Here is an 18,601-nt window from a genome sequence, read left to right on the forward strand (position 1 = left end):
TTGGGAAAGAAAGTAGCTCCAGAAGCAATGTTGCAATAGTGGACTGAATTCTCACTCAGCTGAATCTGGTCTCATTAGCACTCATTAGCAAAGAGGTGGTCGTGGTAATTGTGCCAATGGGTTTCTGGAACAGGTACAATGCTGAGCACAGCTACATTGGTACATGGCTTACAGGGGAATAACACTTATGATTCAGAATTGAGCTAATACCCGACAGGAATAAAAGCAACAATTTTTATTGGGGTAAGGCTTGAGGAGTGGAGGTTTCGTACACCCTCAAGCAGAGCTGACAGAGCAGTGCACAGCCTGATTACCAGGCTCTGCCCCCATTTATTTGTCTATGTGGTGGTCCCTACAGTGACAATCTCCTCGCCAGTCTCTGGAAGCTGTCGGGATAAACACCTCACCTTTGACATCTCAGCATGATTGACCCCCCAATTAGCCCTATTGGGATAAAAGAGCTTCTCTTATTTGAAACCAGCCATCAGACAGTGCCCCACCACCTCAGACACAGATCTGGACCCAAAGATGATGTGTTCATGGTCTCTAAGCTTGATTACTGCAAAATAGCGTAACCAGGAGTCCAGCAAAATTCCCTCAAAAGCATCTTCTGATGCAAGCACAGCAGCGCATCTACCTAGCAATGCACATCTTTGCCGAGCTCATGCCACAGCACCAGTCTTCGTGCCTATTACAAAGTCCATGTCAGATAGTCTTTACAATAATCAAAGCCTTCCTTGGTCTGGATCTAACTGTTTTAGATATTGTACTTTGCTTCAAAACCATGGTCAAAGCTGTAGGTAACCGGAGACAAGGGACTGCAGGAAGACATCTTTGATAGGTGCTGTCCCTGTGTTCCTTTTCGCAAGAGAAGAGAGCAGCCATGGACCTCATGAATCTGAACAAAGTGCAAAACACCTGCCATTGCATGTCTGATTTTATTCAGGGGGTTCTGCACAAGATGTGCTCATGTGCACAAAAAATGCACCCCAGTCTTGGCTCTCCCTTCCCCCCGCCCCCCCAACCAAACAGCTGAACAGAAAAATGAAATAACTTGTTTTCCATTCATTTTTGAGGAATAAAACCCTGTCATTTCTCTTTTAAATATTTGGAAGGCTTTGTGAAATTAAAACTAACAAGATCATATAAAAGCCTTCTTGAACAGGTAGATCCAACTTCAAGGTCAGGTTGCTCTGAGCAACCTGATCTAGTTAAAGATGTCCCTGCTTATTGCGGGGGGGTTGGACTAGATGACCTTTAAAGGTCCCTTCCAACCCAAACTGTTCTATGAGTCTATGATTCTACGAACTTTAAAAAAAAATCCTGGATTTTTGACTGGCACAGTTTGTGAGCCTCGCTTTATTTACACTACAGAAAGGAAAGACTTGTGCAAACTAAATCTTTGCAGATGGTGAAGCAGCACTTTGGAGAAGTAATTAAACTTTGCAACCATATTCATTTGCTATTTGCTGAAGGACAGACTTCATAGCTGTCTTTGAAACCACTAACTTTCTGCCCCTGCCATCCTGTGGAGAGGCTGCATCACTCGCTGAAGCAACAGCTTCTGCTCCCTTTCCCATTTAACTCCCTGCTTCATCCTTGCACCTACTAACTTACCGTGGCTGCGGTGGGAGCTGGCGTTTGCGGCTCCCCCTCCCCTAAGGAGTTAACTGGGTTTATTACATAATCTGTTTAACATTCGGGATGAATAGGAAACGCACGCCCCTCCTCTCCTACAATAAGTTTGCGCGCTTTAAATCGCACTCCTCCCTGGCTGCGTGTAAGCCCCACGCCACTTGACATGCCCTGAGCCTCCCCGCGCGCGTGCCGGGGTGCGGGTGCATGCCTGCAGGCAGCTTTGCCCCATTCTGGCTCCGCTCACGCTACCGGCGTCGCACACCCGCGCGTCTGTGCCTGTGTGTGCGCCTGCAGGCGTGAGAAGAGGGGAGCGAGGGGAGGCGAGACGGTCACACTTATAAAGAATTACCAGCAGTCGTTGTGAAGTGTGAAAGCAAACTCTGCCATCTCTTGGACCACTCGGCGTGGACAGACCGCCTCACATAATGCCATCTTTCGATGAGGTTTTGAAGGAAGCCGGGGAATTTGGAAGATTTCAAAAGAGGGTGTTTTTCCTCCTTTGCCAGACAGGCATAACTTTTTCTTTCCTGTTCGCTAGCGTGGTTTTCCTTGGGCGGGCACCAGACGACTACTGGTGCAGGATCCCTGGGGCAGCTGAATTAAACGAACGATGCGGCTGGACGCTGGAAGAGGAACAAAACTTCACGGTACTGCCCTTGCTCCTGGGGAACCGGTCCTCCAGCGGAGAGTGCGAGAGGCTGGACGTCATGTGGAACGCCTCTGTCAGCTGCACCAGCCCGCTTGCCCACTACGGCAATCACAGCACGGGCAACCTGCCGCTCACCGCGTGCCACGATAACTGGGTGTATAAACAGCCCCACTCATCCATCGTCAGCGAGGTAAGGAAAATCCCCGTCCTCTAAACAGCAGCTTCCGTCCCGATGCGGGATTGTGGCAGTAAAATGGGACTGCCGCCGCAAGGGTCATGCCTTTGGTGGCTGGTATTCTTTACTGGATTTGTTTCGTTGTGAGTCACAAGCAAATTGGGACAATGAGTATGATCAAGTGTCAGCATCAAACTTTCAGGGAGAGGTGAGCTGATCTGAAAGGGTGGCTCTCCAAAGCCACGCAAACACCCCCCACACAGATTGCTCTGTCACAGAAGGAACGTCAGATTAAAATAAAGAGTTAAGTCCTTCTGGTGTTCGATTTTGGGACAGCAACTTTGGTAGTGTAAACCCCAAGTGTAGCTGATACCACTTGATAATCTGGATCACTGTAAATTATCCATTCTCTGTATTTCCAGCACTGAACATTTAAATCTGCAGGTAATAAAAAGGTGGCAGACTGCCCTTCTGAGATCTGACAGGAGTCAGCAGAAAAGATTGTGCTTACTAAAGGAAAAAAACCAAACACACATTTTCACTCAAAGCTATCCTTCAGCTTTTCCTGAAATGTCAGAGAACTGCAGACTGTTACCACAAGTTACCACTACTTGCTGGCAAATGTAGCGGCTTTTTAATGAAGCTGCGAAAGCCCATTTAAGATGCTTTCCTAGGAGATCCTCTGTGTAATCTGTAATCGTGCTGTGGATGTGCTGTGGTCTGGCTCCAGCACACAGGCTGCACACTAGGAGTGTGTCTTTTAAGGTCATCTTGACAGTAACTGTCACCAATGCAGTGACAAAAAATATGAAATGTGCTTAGAGGAACTGGCTAGGAAATAATCAAGGTGCACTGCAAAATGTGTCAGCACAGCCGTGGGCTCTGGCTGCTGCCTGTCTCATAAGCATCAGGCTGCAGTTTTTAACTAGGTGCTTACACTGGAGCCGTGCCCTCTGAAACACAGAGCAGGGCACAGCAGGCGAAGCCCTGAGCAAACACTGAACTGGAAAGTGGTGCCAATCCTGACGTTTCAATTCACCATCCTTCCCTCATCCAGCTGGGATCTGCTCGCAGGCTTCAGGCTCTTCAGAGCAGCAGCTTTGTGCCCTGAGCACCACATCTGACCTGAGCAGCTTTAGCCAGGATCTATGCTCAGGAGAAGGTAAATCAGAGCACTTGGCTGGCCCTAGAGCAAAGCTTCGGAATTGGCTTTTGCGTGCGATCGCCGAAATCAAGGCTGCTCGGAGGGCTGCAAGTGACACACAGGGAGCTGGTGTCAAACTTCGGTCCCTGAGGATGACGTGTCTCCGCCCGTGCTGGCAGCGGCAGCCAGGGCTGGGTGGGCAGGAGGACAAATGTTTCCCGAGAGCCGCAGCCTGGCACCGGAGCGAACCGTGGGAGGCAGCCGTGGTGGGAAGGTTATGCTGCTGCCTGCGAGGTACCTCTCCAGGGGACTGCAAGGGGTTAGGTCATGGTGTCTTTTACCTGGGCAGTCTGTGCTAGCCGTTACCCTCAGAGCTTAAAAATAAAAATATAGATATTCCTTTTCTTTTGTTGTTCCTTTTTTTTCTCCCCTTTGGCCTTGCTCTAGGTGAAAGCACGTAAGTTGCACCCATAAGATTGTGCTCAGAGTCTGTTTATGGCAGCAGTTTGTGTATCTAGCAAAGCCACTGTGATTTTCCATCAGCGCTGAGCCACTGGGTTCAGCTAAGAGAAAAGGAAACCAGTGTTTGTGTTGCAGCAATAAATGGGAGTGAAAAGTTCAATGTTCTCTGGCAACACCTTGTCCATCTGCACCTTCTTCTCCTGAGGAGACCCTCCAGGCCCAGGGGAGGGAGGAGAGATGAAGGGGTGCTTGTGGAAACGCTCCCCACCTGTGTTCCCAACACATTGGGAAAGCCAGAGTAACAGCCTGCAAGTAGTGACAGGCTGGGACCGCCTGTCCCCTGTGCCGGGGCAGCAGGTCCCACCATCTGTGTCGCTGCTGCCCCCAGAAGAAGCCCTGCTGGCCAGGGGCACCCCGGTGGGAGGGCGCTTGGCCGTGACCTGTGGCGCTTGTGTCCTCTTCCCAGTTTTGCAACATTTGCTGGATAAATCACATCCCACGAGGCTCAGTTTCTTCATCAAAAAAGGAAGCTTGTGGCATGCACGTCCCGGCTCAATTGCTTTGACATCAGCTATTAAAATCGATATCTATTCATGTGTTACACACCCAGCAAAGACAATTTAAATCCCAGACTTAATTTAGTGTTCTTTTGCTCAGCTGAGGCTCTAACAGATCATGACTTGATTTAAGCAGATCTGTGCTCTGTTTAATCAGATCACCAAACATATCTTTTGTCATGTATCTACTTGTAAATTTTTTCCATGTGTGCAGAAATGTTTCTGTTTCTTTTAACTATCTTAAAATTTCTGGCACTTTATGTCTGGCTGAATCAACAGTGGAAGTGACGAGTGAGACAAAGGTAAAAGGATGAGTTACATGACAATCTGAAGGACATATGTTTAGGGAGAAAGGCGGGAAGGGAGCGGAATGATACTGAAGGAGTTCTTCCAGGCCTATGGCAAGAGCAGATCTGGTGTGGGTTTGTGGTGTGGCAGGGGAGGCAAAGGCAAATGCAGGCATGTAAAGCTTTTGCTGGGAAAAATTGTCATATCTCAGAGCAAGTCTGGCAGCCAAGCCACAGGCTATTGCAATCAGTTCTGAGCACCCCTAAGAAGCTCAATCACACGGCTGGAGGGGCTCATTTATGAGGAACTGTGAAATGAATGCTATTGCAGTCCCTGACTTCATTGCTCTGATTTGTGCATGACTGGAGCATGTTGCTCACTGGATGCTCTCTCATCTTAGATAGCTATCGTCTGCAAAGGCATTCACAGTAGCATCAGCAGAAGGAAAAAGGGGGAATGTGGACTGATAAAAAACACCCATTGCTCTGTAAGCATTATCTGAGGTGCCTTCTGCATCATGTGCTGCTGCGGGACACCTGAGTCTCAGTGCTGGGCTACAGCGGGGTGCTGAGAGAACTTTCCTCTTTCAAAATTTGAGAAGAGCAAAATCATCACAGGAACAACACACGGCAAAGCCAGATACCTTGGTCTAGTGACAGGTGACAGAACGCTGCTAAAGATTCCCTTTGAAAATCTTCTTTTGATGTCTAATGGGCTCTGAGAGGAGGTCCCTATTTCTGCAGTGACATGCCTAAGGGTCTCCGTGTGCCACGGCTTTACGTCAGGCTTTTCTGTGAGGGCAATGGGGATCAGAGGAGGAAATGTCCACTGGTGCTGCACACATCGTGGTGCCTGAATTAGAGTCAAGCACACCAGAGCTGGGATGATGTAAAGGTTTCGAGATACCAGCAAAGTCCTCTGCTATGTGTAAAACTTGGCAGCGACCCCTCCAACGCAATGGTGTCGCAGGTGGTGGATCTGTGCAGAGGACCTTGGCCCAGTGCAATCTGCTCCTGTTTAATTGAGCGTGCCTTGCACGGCTCTCTGTGAAACTGGAAGACATGGCTGCGTGCGTCAGCGGCGGGACAGGAACCCAGTGGCTTCTCAGATTTTGCTTGGAGAGGGAGGCTGAGGGGCTAATTACTGAGCTAAATCCATTCCTGGCTCATGTCAGCTGATGCCATCTGAAATGATGCTGGTCGTAGCAGGTGGCTGGCGCGGCTCTGGAGGGAAGGCTGGTGACAGCAGCACCCCTGACAGCGGGACGAGGGCAGGGAAGGACGGCGTTTCTGTGCAGTGGATGGAGAAGGACAAAAAACAGGGAGACCGGCAGCAGGGGGGCACAGCCTCGTGCTCTAGCCTGGGGGTCTGGAAGGGAGCCCAGGTCACCCCCTGTGCCCCTAACAAAGTAGGAAGCACGTTGCCTGCCATCTCCTGTGGGTGAGCCTTGTGAGGGACACAGGTACCGAGGACATACAGAAGTCAATAAACCTAATTTCCCTGGGAAACTGTGCTGGAGACTGAGTCACTGACCTTTAATACTTCTGGGCTTTGGCACTATGTACTTTTGTCCCAGTGGAAAAGTCTAGCACTCTGCAAAAGGGCAGCTGGTGATAGTTTGCAAAGCGATAGCCATATTATTCAGACATTTTTAGCGGTGGTGACTCCTAGAGGCATGTGGATGAATTACAATGGCGTCTACAGGTTGAATGGCTTGTGGTGGTGGATGAAAGGAAGTCTACATGGTCAGCAGCAGCTACAGCACAGCTGGTGTATTTAAGGCTTATTAGCAGCCTTTGTTGGCAGAAGTTCAGCAGAAGGGACTGATTCCAATATGCCCTGTCTGCAGCAAGTCTTCACGCTGTAGATGATGTCATTTCGAGACCTGGCAACAATTTATTGCCAAAGTGTGAGGTCTGAGGTGGACAAATGATGATCTGAACGTACCCTATTGCACCTGCTGGGAATAAATCTTACTCCCCTGCTTGCCAGCTGTCTCAGAAAATGACAGTCAGCCAGCATTTGCAGAGAAACCTGTAAGCAAAGCAATAATGTTTGTCTCAGTTTTTACGGTCCCTCAGAGCAGGAGATCACATGGCAGTCAAGATCAGGGTGCCGAAAGCACAGCTGGTCCTTTTACTGTCTTTCTCCAAGGCAATTCAACCTCAAAGCGTTGATCTAGTGTGATTATTGTCACTGACACAGCAATACCCTTTCTTATTTCCACTGTCATGGTAGGATTAATATTAAGTAGTGGAAGGAAAGGGAAAAAAGGCAGACAGAAGAGCAGAAGGAGCAGCAATTGCTGAATTTCTCATGAAGCTCTAAGGTTTCCCCATATGGGAGGGGCCGGACAGCGTAACTTTGCACAGGTTACGCCAGTGGGACTATATTTCTGTCACTGCCATCGAGCCAGCTGGTACTTGGTTTTTCTGATTGTTTTTAGGACAGCTACTGTTTTCTCCCCTTTAGAAGATGGTAAGTTTCTCCACCTCCCTCTTGCTTTGGTAATGGATAGACATAAGAAAAAAGAAGGACAGAGCAGGTCTTCTGTCCTAGGATGCTCAATGAGTCCAGGTAATCTGAGTGGCAGGAATGCGAAAGTACCGAGCTGGGCCTTGGGCCATGCACAGGAGAGAAACCTCCAAAGCTTTCAGAGCTAAGCTGTTCCTCGGACCTTGAGCCACAGTGCTCTAGGAACAGGGTAAAGGCTGACTCCATTTGTCCTGTTAAGTGCTCAGCTTGAAAGGAGTCATGGAGGACAGTGTCCTTGCTTAGTCCCTTGGCGCTCTGACAAAAGCAGAAAAAACAGGCAGTTTCTCCCTTTTCACTGTATACGCTTGCAGAGTGTTTTGTTGCACTAAGGATGTGTGAAAGATAGCATTTTGACAGCCCAGAGGGTAAGACAGATGCCCAGCAACGAATAAGGAACACGCAGCAACAGTCTACATCTCCCCAGGTTTCCTGAGGTGGCGAATGTTGCCCTAAACAATTCCTCACCAGGAGTGGAAGGGTAAACCAGCTTCTGTTTGGCCACTTGAATCAATGCCACTTGCAAGGTGTGTGTGAACTCTCAATATGCTGCTGCAATTGGGCTGAGGAATCATTGTAAATCTCTTTATTCACCAAAGACTTTCATCCATAATTTTGAAATTTAATTGTATCAGGCAGTAAAGTTGCTACATTTTGAGGAGCTTTTAAGGACTTGTCATTTAAAGCAACCCATTTCTACAGTGATAGGTGTGCTGAAGTGTTTTGGGGCTTGCTCAGTGCATAAAGGCCTCTCATGCACCAGGAATTACAAGTCTGCAGTTAGTCTGCATGTCAAAATAAAATGGAAAATATTTGCCTTCTGCCAAAGCTATGAAGAAATCAGAAGTTGCCACAGCCCCCATGTTTCCCAGTCATTTGTCACGTACAAGCATTTCTTCTGTTCCCATCTCAGCCAGTTCCCGCTTCTTTCTATTAGAGATTACTCCACTAACGAACTACAGGGCCCCAGTGCAAACCCTCTTCCTTCTGCCAGGGAGATCTCGCTCGGGTGGTTTGCTGCCGCTTTAGAGACCAGCAAAGTCTCCTTCCAGCAGCTCCTTCCAGCCACACCACCACTACTGTAAACCTGCACTGGGATTCCATGTTGATGTTCAAGCCTCTAGCGGATGGGAGAACATTCATCACAGGAATGTATTTCCAAGCAGGAGTAGATGGCTGCCTGTGCCGCAAGGCCATCAGGGTGCAAAGGACTGACTCTCCCCAGTCTGTTAAGGACACTCTGGAGGGGGATGTACTGAAGGAGCTGGTTCCTGTTGCCTGTCTCGGTTGGCAGCACCTCAGTTTGCTCAGGATGGCAGCTCATTGCCAAGGCTAAGAGGAAAGGAGTGCTGGTTTGTTGGATTGTTCATCAATTTGGGCAGCTCAACCTTTTTTAGTCAACTCCCTAGACGAAAGGAGGCCGTGCTCAGGCACACATGGGCAGCAGACAGAAATCGTGCAGGCGAGTGCAGTGCTGAATGCAGAGGGGAGTTGCAGGCTTGTGCTGGGTGCACGCGCTTGTGCAGCGAGGGGCTTCGCAGGGAGCGTGGCAATGCTGGGGGAAAGGACGTGTCCTTGGCTGGGGCTGGCCAGCTGACCTCGCTCTCCCACCTGATGATTGCCACCAGGCGCCGGCTCGCTAGGTTTTAACAGGGTCTAGGTGTAGCCAGTGCTATACAGGTTAACAACTAGGCTTAAGATCCGGGGCAAAGAAACCTAAGGCTTTTCCATAACCTTCCCCCTGCCTCGCAGTAAATGTTTTAGCAATTAAATTTCAAGTCTATGGAGGAAAGGAGACTGAACAGAAGACATGGTGACATTCCCTTTCTCTTGTGTTGTTCTGGGTGAGCTTATTCAAGTGAAAGCAGAGATGTTTACATGGCGTAGACATGCACTGCAAGGACAGTCTTTGTGGACAGAGACACCTACAAATGCACAGGGAGGACAGGACGGTAGGCTCTCCTCACCTCAACATCTCCAAAATGTTTCTCCAGAAGCAAATTTGTGTTTTGTCCCAAAGTTTGCAGCAGCAGGGGTGAGGTGTTGCAGCCGTAGAGGTGACACTTCTGAAGAGAAACCTCAGCTGGGTCGCAGCTTGCTGAGGGTTGTGTGATGCTCAGCAAGGAGCCACTGGTCTCACATCAATCCTGCAGCTTTTTTTCAATCGGTGTGAGCTATAGCTCTTCTTCCCTGGAGGTGCCGAATGGGGCTGAAGGCTCGGGAAGAGAACAAAAAAATCCAAAGTCAGACAGCTGTGGTCTAGATAGGTAGAGAGCGCTAAATTTTTTTATTCTCAGTGTTACCAGTTTTGGAAACCAAGTGGGATCACAGGAGGGTAGTCTGTGGCGTTTAAAGACCATATGTTGCGATTTTTTTTGTATGTTATGATATATAAACTTGTACTTTCAGGGAATGGGATCTCCTATTACTCACACTGTGAGAGGCTTACTGACAGGGATAGCTCTTCTGCTGCTTGATGCCATTCCATTTGCATGGAAGTGGTCCCGGTTGGTGAGCTCCTCACAGCGTGGGCTGCATTTGCCTGGGCATAGGAGCAGCCTGTGTGGCAGGAGTGTAAACATCAGCCCATGCATGGACAGGCATATGACCGTACAGAAACAGAGAGGAGGCACCACTCTGCTCCCTTTTGTGGAAGCTGCTAGCAAGGGACTTGGGAGATGTTTTGCTGGACTGTCAATATGGGAGGACTACTGGCTAACTGGAGACAAGCTGAAATCCTGGGTAAACAGATGCAGATGCTTTTCCTCCAAGTGATGCAGATGGGGATACTATCGGGCACAACCAAACCAGGTCACAGCTGAAGTGGTGATGTGGGTCTGACAGGCTGCTTGGATCAAAAAAAGATCTCCACAGGGTGTGCAATTCTCCTTTAAAGGTTACATTCCCCTCTAAAGGTTATGTTTGCAAACGAAAAGCAAGACATTAGCAGGGTGATGACTTAAATGCTAGGTGCTAAGTCAAGCAAACAGAAAAGGTCTGAGAACACTTATCTGTACCAGAAGTTATTTAAATACTTGGAAAATAACAAAGCGCAGGACTAACTTAGGAGAGTACAGTTAGCGTATTGTCACTAATCACTTCAGAAAGGGCTTGTAGTTTCCTAGAAGTTTTCTGTATTTGCCCATTTCCCAGACTATTTAAAATATTCAACTATATTGTGTCCACCAAGAGCTAGTTTCAGCTGCTGCCTAAATCATCTGAAATTGCTGTTCAGATGAAAGAATCCTCCCCGGTAAAGACATTTTTCCCTCTCTCTGGCACACATTCATTCTCCTGCCCTCTTTCACGACAGTTAATTCACTACCTGTTTACAGTAAAGAGGGATCAGATTATTTAAAAAATAAATATCCCCTTTGAAAAAAGGATCAAAAGTGTAAACCCTGAAGGCCGGTGCTGGCAGCGGGCACTGGGGCAGGCTGGCTGCTTGCCTGGGCATGGCTCCAGCGCTGCCCAGCGCAGCTGGCCACCTCCACCTTGCGGGAGAGCGGCTCCACAGCGCGCTGAGGGTGCCTGCCCGGCACTGCCAGCGCTCCCATGGCCATCACTTGGGCTGCCAGGGTAGCCTCCTGGGCCTTGGGAAACCTGGAGTGTCGGCTGGGGGAGAGCTGCAATCCCAGTGCGGCTTATAGGTGTTAGAAATGTGGGGCTTGGTCTCGGAAATCAACAACTGATATTAGGGGCTTGCAGATTTTAAGAGATCTACAATGTTTTTGTTTATGGATTTTACGTCTGTGTAAGCATCATCGCATTTTGACGTTGCTTTAATGGGTTTGTTATTACGTGCACTTTTAAATTTTGTTGTCACACTAATTTATTGCTGTTTCTGGAGAGGCAATAACACACTTACTGCCTTCCCCATTCTCTCCTTGGCTATTTTGGCTTACGAGGGGGAGTCCTCTCTCATGACCTTCTGCTTCAGGAGTAATTGCAAGTGTTGGAGGATGCTTTGCTCTCTGACTCAGGCAATTCTGTGAAGGGCTCTTAAACCTGGCCCTGTACGAATCCCTCCATGCTGATCTACCAGCCTGGTATTTCTCTCCAAGGTCTTGATCTTTCAAGGAGTCGAGCCACTTGTGAGGTGCTGAGTGATCTTAACCTTCGCTGGGGGACAATGTGCTCTGCAGACTATGGGCTCAAATCAATCTGTTACTCCTGGGGACAGCTAGCAGAGAGGTGTGGGGGGGTCCTCTCTGTTTACAGTAAAGAGGGATCAGAGGACCCCCCCCCACCTCTCTGCCCCGCTGGGGAATGGTGAGCCCAGGGTCACTCCACAAGCGTCTGCTGGAAGCAGAATATAATGGTGCAAATGTTCGTGTTAAACAGTGTTCAGAGCCGGAGCAGAGATGCAGGTTGACGCTGGCTTCTGTCACCCTCCATCGCTACAATTTTTGAAAAAGAGGTGAGACGGGGAGTAATATGAGCAAGGAAATGCCCTCAGGCTGGTAAGAGCAGAGGGCAGTTAGAAACCCCAGCAGAGAGGAGATTCTGGAAGGTCAGCCGATGCCCAGGGATGCTGTGGAGACTCCACCCTGGGAGATGCTAAAAGCCTGGTTGGACAAGGCCTGGAGCAACCTGCTTTGATGTGAATTTGGATGTAAGCTCAAAGCAGGTCCTGCTGTAAGTGGGCATTTAGATCAGAGGGCTCCAGAGGTCCCTTCCTACCTAAAGAATTTCATTACTCCAGGAGGTGTGGGCAACAGCAGCCATAACCCTAAGCAGCAGCTCACTCCGTATTTGCAAGCACTGAGCGAAGTCACTGGAGCAGCTCCCGAATGCTGGTTTTGCCCCCAGGCTGCGCTCAGTCCCCAGCGTCTCCCGCAGGAAAGCACAAGAGGGTATTTATAGCACAGAACAGCCCGTCGTCAGCACAGCCCCCCTCGGAGAGCCCGGAAAGGTGCCTGGGAAAAGCACAGCCTGCTCTGAAGCCACCGGTAGGAAACGGCATGAAATAACAGAGCATTTTGTAAAAAAAACCTGTGATATTGGGCTCTGAGCTCTCACCGGAGCTGTCACCCGCACAGGGGTCCCTCCTGCTGGCACTGGTCTGACCAAAAACCCGCAGGGAAGAGTGCAAGCTGTGTGGCGAGACGGACAAGGAGGGTGAGGGCCCTGTGCTGCACTGTGAGGTCCCAGGAGAGCAGTGGCTGCATGGTGTGAAAGCTCAGCCGAGCAGCGACAGGCAGTGCCCGGGGGTGTCACTTGCGCCTGACGCGCAGGCCAAGCTGGCCAGAGGAGCCGTGCCAGTGACCCGCCAGCCAGGCCAGGCGGACACCTCCCTGTGCGCGTACAAGGCCAGCAGCTGCCCGGGTGGTCCCCTTGGGGCATACATGGCAGGGCCAGTGAGTCCAGCACGGGCCCTGGCTGGTGGACCCCCACCAGACACGTGGCCTGCGAAGTTTCTAGCTCAGTACAGGGCAATACAGTCAGAGAAATTTCCTTGAGTTCATGTGAAGTCACTCTTGCTGCTTGCCCTGTCTGCCCGTCTCTTCATGTGATTATTTCCTTTTCTTTTACACTTCAGCAACACAATTTTGAAGCTGGTATTTTCTTGTGGCTGGTTTTTAGCCCTCTGGTAAGCTGTATTGCCCTGTATAGGCGGCTTCAGATGCTCCTCTGAGAGCCCCAACCTCTGCCATCAGCACAGCCTTCTAAAATCTTCTTTTAACAGTCATTCTCATGAAAAAACCTCCGCTTTCCAAAGCTGCATCTTTTGATACTATTTGCTGGGGTTGTCATAGTTTCAAAAGCAAGAGGTTAAGCCGTGTTTGACGTTTGAAAGTGCTGGTCCATGTTTAGGCTATTTTAGGAAAACATTGCAATAGCCCTTGATTACGACAGCTGAGAGCAGGTTCTATTCCTTTCAGAGGGAGCTGAGGTTTCTGTAGCTCCTGTTCAAGATTTACAGAAGCGGAAGCCGGATGCTGATGGCCTGACTTGGCTGAAAGGTGGCCCGTCCGGCTCCCCGGAGTAACGGGGTTGACATCAAAACCATGACTTCGTTTAAAGTCACTGGGGTTGAGATATCTATTGGATTGGGAACCTATGAGGTTACTAGCCAAGTTTTTCTTCACAGTTGTGAGACCTGGGAACTGTAGTTCTCAGCCACAAAATTCCCAGACCTGTGGCTTCAAGAAAAACAAAAAGCCACAAAAAACCCCAAATCCTGGACTTCCAGTAAAATCACCATAACTAACAACAATGATTCTGCTGTAGTTACTGTCAGTGACAGTGCTAAAAGCACATCTGGAACCAAAACTGAGGAGTTTAATTTTAAAAAGTGAAGAATAGCCCATAGAAATGAGTGTACATGGCACCTGTGTGGAGTTCAGTATATTAAAAGAAATGGTTTCTTATTTAGGTACATAAATAAACATTTAAGAGTATTACTTTAGGTTTTTGGGTCCAGATTCAGGCTCAGTGAAATCCAGGTCTAGGTGCCTTCTCTATCTCCTGTACGGGCACCTCTGAACTCCCAGGCCCAGGCGATACTCACTGGGCATTACAGCAGACAAATGGGCTAAGACAGAGCTCAGGCTCACAGCACTAGATTTCGGAGTCTGGAGAATTCTGAGTGGCAGAAGAGGCTTTTAAACTTCTTTCTAATGCACCCTGTGGCCACCCTGTCCAAGCACAGTGTTTGAGCACTGTGGTACACGTGCTGGGGAGCACAAGCATGACATGCTGTGTGGGCTTCAGCAACCAGCACCTTCTTAGCGACAAAAAAGATTTCTTACAGCTCATGCCTGAAAACAAAAGGGTCTCTCTGGGGCAAATGGTGGCAGCTGCTGTTGTCTGTGGCTTCCCTTGGTCCTGAGGCCGTGTTGTTTCTAAGGTTACCCCAGGTATGGACCAGTACTCCTGGCTCCCGTAAGGTCTGCAGAACTTGGTAGGCAATGGTTGGTATGTATTTATTCTCAAAGAACCTCTAAAGTAATTTCCAGTGATATGCTCTCTGGATAACTACTTTATTTTTAGTTTAATTTTAGTTTTAATTCCTAGTCTCTTTGTCTTCCTTCCTCTCACCCACTCCCCTCTTCCCCTCACCCCTGCCCGTCCCCAGCCCTGTTAATGAATACTTCAGATACGCACCAATAACGTCATGTTAGGGAGTTACGGTTACTACAGTATAAGGAATAGAAAAGTTTGGGAAAGCTACACCAAGAAAATACATATTCAATGTGTCTGAAATAGATCTGAGATCTGTTTTCAGTTTCCTCAGAGACCACATACTTTTGCTTTTATCTAGAAGGCACTAAGAAAAAGAATTAAGCCGTTTCTATAAGCTGATGTTTTCATTGGCTATAGCTGCACACCCTTATTCTGTGCTAAACAAAGTCTCGGCTGCGCCTTGGCAACGTATTCAACAGCGTTGTGTTTGGTTTGCGAAAGAGCAATTTGCTTTCCATATCTGGACAACTGATGTCTGAAACATAGCATCCTTTTGGCAAGGAGGAGCTCTCCCTCTATCTTCACCATAGCTTGAAGGGTGCTTGCTCTGGCTGCGCTTCCCAGGCCCACTGGTGCTCGCTTGTTGAACAAGCACATTTGAACTTCCCCTTCCCTTTCCCCTTCCTGCCTGGCTCGGTGCAGTTCCTATAATGTTTTGCCCTGAGGAGGATGAATGACCCACCGGAGGTGTTTATGCTTCTCTCTTGTTCCCACAGTATAACCTCGTGTGCGGCAATGCCTGGATGCTGGATGTCTCACAGGCTATCCTCAATCTGGGGTTTCTGGCCGGCGCATTCACCCTGGGCTATGCTGCAGACAGGTACTGTATAAGCGCTGCCGTCCTTTGACTTTTTCGGAGGTGAAATTACTTGTAGTGTTACCTGCAGTAACCATGCGTCAACATTTGGAGGTTTAATTCACTTTGGATAAACATCTCCAGCCTGGGTTAATGAAACCCAGCCAATGTAATCTTCGCTTCCTTTTGGGCTGGAAAATTCATGCGAATGTACTTACTGATCCTGTTTGCACATTAAAATGTCATGAAAAGAGCTTTTCTTGCGATTTCTAATGTTTTCTGTGCACATCTGGACTCAGGAAGGGCAGAAGGGCACAGAAATTAAAAGGAAGCATTCAAAAGAGTTTTATGGACTGGTGTTTACTGGAGGATGTTTAATAGGCATCATTGATGAAGAAAGCAGCTACTCAAAGAAAGAAGGAAGGCACTCAGTGTAGTAACTCTCTCCATTCACAGGCTGGACTCATACACTTAACCACCGAGGTCATAGCTCCCTCCAGCCAGACTCCAATGAGGAGGGACTATCATAAATCATTAAGAGGTGGAGGAGCAGAATGTGTGTATATAAAGGTTTTCTTATTGTATAGAAGATCACCAAGATGATCAATGTATTAGAGCTGGATGAATACCAAGGAAAAGATGTGGGTGATATTCAAGCTTGAGCAGCCAACCTGCTCTGGAACGGGGAGCTCCCATAAGCTCTACCTTGCTCTTGGAGTAAAGGAAGGAGCCTGGTTTGTGCTTTGTGCTGATAATTAACAGTAGTCAACCTATGTGTTGTCTGAGAGCATTATTTCAATGGCAGAGCATATTTCTTCAGTTCATAAAATGCTTGCTTTCTGCCTGTTTTATTTTTCTTTAATATCTGTAATAATAGTATTAATAATTTAAAGTACAATTTCTTCGTAGGCAGGAACACTTACAGAATTATCTGAAATGTCATCTCAGATAACAAATTTTGAGCTAGCAAACAAAAGTACTTTCAAGGAAAACATCATCTTTCCAAGGGATATAGTAATAAGGGAAAAAGTAAGGTGGAAAAGATATGCTGTGGCACTGACTGACCTAAGTTATCTCTGCTCAGTGTCTGGCTGGGCAGTTGTGATACTAGCACCTTAAGACTGTGTAAGAGTAGATATTACAGATGATTATTAAAACAAAATAATATATCTAGGAGTACTTGTGTATTAAGCATAATGTAACCACTGTTCAACTATGATGTTGTACATTGATAGCACTGGGGGAATGTGGTGCAGCCAGACCAGTGGACTTTTGTGTCCTTGAGAGGACCAGAAAGAATCGACCTGGTTGAAAATACCCTGATTTTTGTCCTGTATCAATTCTCATGAAACCTTTTGAACAAAATGAACAAAAACATATTCTCTCAAATACTTTTTGGTAATATAAACAGCTACATCAGTTTTCACAGTTCCTTCTTCTTAAAACACCAATGATAACAACAGAGAAGAGATCAAAATGGAAATTCTAGTTGTGTTCCAAGGACGCGGCTGCCATGAATCTACAGGGAGGTTTTGTTGGTTTTTTGGAATTACAGCTTACCTTGGGCACACCTATTAATAAGGATGTTTTTTTCTGGAAAATGACACTCGTGAATACATTATGCAAACTTTGAAAACCAGTGGTCTGAACCTAAAAAAACACTGGAAAATCACATAAAGTAATTAAAGAAGAAATTACTTTCACAGAGCTGGTTGCAATTACTATTAGGAGACTAATTTCTGAAAAGAGAAATCCCCAACAAAAGTTGCTCTTTTTTCAGCTGGATCAAAAATCTGAACTGTAACATATGGGCCATAGTTTAGATACAAAAAGACAAACTGTTTTCTAAAATAAAAGGGGGCTTGGTGAGGACATCACCAGTTTTAAAGTTAGTGACATAAAGGCAATGGTAACTACCACAGGGAAAAGAGTCTCATATCCCAAGGGACAACCCTACAAAGCTTCAGGCAGCCTCCCTTTGGAACAAAGCTAGTCTCAAAAAGGCACTTTCAGATCTACCGTGAAAATGAGATGCCAGGAAAAAAAAAATCTTTGTGTCTTTTCATGATTTTCACTTTCTTTTCCTTTTTCAACAGATATGGCAGAATCCTCATCTACCTGCTCTCCTGTCTCGGGGTTGGGATATGTGGTATCATAGTGGCATTTGCACCAAACTTTACTGTATTTTTGATCTTCCGTTTTCTCCAAGGTGTGTTTGGCAAGGGAACCTGGATGACATGCTACGTGATCGGTGAGAGCTGTTATTTTCTTTCTTTTCTGGTTAGGTAATGTGAGGGATTTTTGGAGGACAAGAAGTTTGGCTACATCTGCTCTTGATAATATTTTTTTCTTGGGAACAAAGCACTGGCCCTGGCACCAGCAGACAATGAATAACCCAAGTCCATTCTAGCTAATGCTCTTGTCCTCCAAGACAAGGTGCCTGCATGCAAATTGTAACTTGGCATCATCCATGGTCTCGGCTCATCCTTGAACTGAATGTTTGGGGGAGCAGTCACTGGACTTTGTCCAGACCATGCTAGGGATCTTTCTAGCAGCTAAACAATATGTTTCCTTACCTGGCAGTGTCTGCTAATTTACTGGTGTAGAGGTGGCCTCTGAGAACGGCAGCAAGTACAAACTTTTTCTGATATTCAGTGCTGATATAGGATGGGAATGACCATCAGTGTACATGCCTGCCTGACCTCATAGAATCCCATGGAGAAGAGCAAGGAAGAAGTAACACATGAGGGCAAATTAACAAGAGTGATGTGTCCTTCAGAACTGTCTAGGCTCTCCTTTCATACCCATCACTGTGGTACTCGAATATGCCTGTGAGCAGCTGGCCATAGGCAATTCAGTAGCAATGCAACACTTTATGTTGATGTTATCTCAGGACTTTATAGATGTCTCATCTATAGACTCCAATGAGGAGGGACTATCATAAATCATTAAGAGGTGGAGGAGCAGAATGTGTGTATATAAAGGTTTTCTTATTGTATAGAAGATCACCAAGATGATCAAAACCTAAAGAGCAAGTCCCAAATAAAACAGATATACAAACAGGGACATGATTAATTTTGGCAGAGTCTGAACATCTTCCACAGATGCTTAGAGGCATTAACTGCTTTTCCTCACTAGGAAGACAGACACTTGGATACCTTCTCTTCATTCTTTAGCTGGGAGGCTTTGCTTAGTGCCAGGCTGGACACCAGGGTCCTTATTAGGATTATTATTTCCTGAAAAAGGAAAAGGAAGGGAAGCTGTTTTATAGATAGCATTAAAACAACAGGGATCCAGACTCTTTGATAGGTTATCGTCATGGTCCAGCAATGAAGCTCCTTGCATAGCAAGCTTACTTTTCATGAGAAAAGGGTATTGTTGTGGCATCTTG

The 18,601-nt window shown here is 47.3% G+C and overlaps 1 protein-coding gene across 1 annotated transcript in view; it reads left to right on the forward strand.

Annotated features, from left to right (window-relative positions):
• Positions 1–2,063: 2,063 nt before the first annotated feature.
• The window catches only part of SLC22A3 (solute carrier family 22 member 3), a gene marked incomplete at its 5' end in the record, with an annotated part of 31,137 nt that continues 14,599 nt past the window's right edge, over positions 2,064–18,601 (forward strand). The window contains 3 exons of the mRNA XM_081998144.1: positions 2,064–2,477; positions 15,131–15,234; positions 17,307–17,461. Of these exons, the coding sequence (XP_081854270.1) occupies positions 2,064–2,477; positions 15,131–15,234; positions 17,307–17,461 (673 nt within the window). The remainder of the gene's footprint in view (positions 2,478–15,130; positions 15,235–17,306; positions 17,462–18,601) is intronic.

Source organism: Phaethon aethereus, assembly GCF_964289735.1.
Source record: "Phaethon aethereus genome assembly, chromosome: 3".
In the NCBI taxonomy this organism is placed as follows: Eukaryota; Metazoa; Chordata; class Aves; order Phaethontiformes; family Phaethontidae; genus Phaethon; species Phaethon aethereus.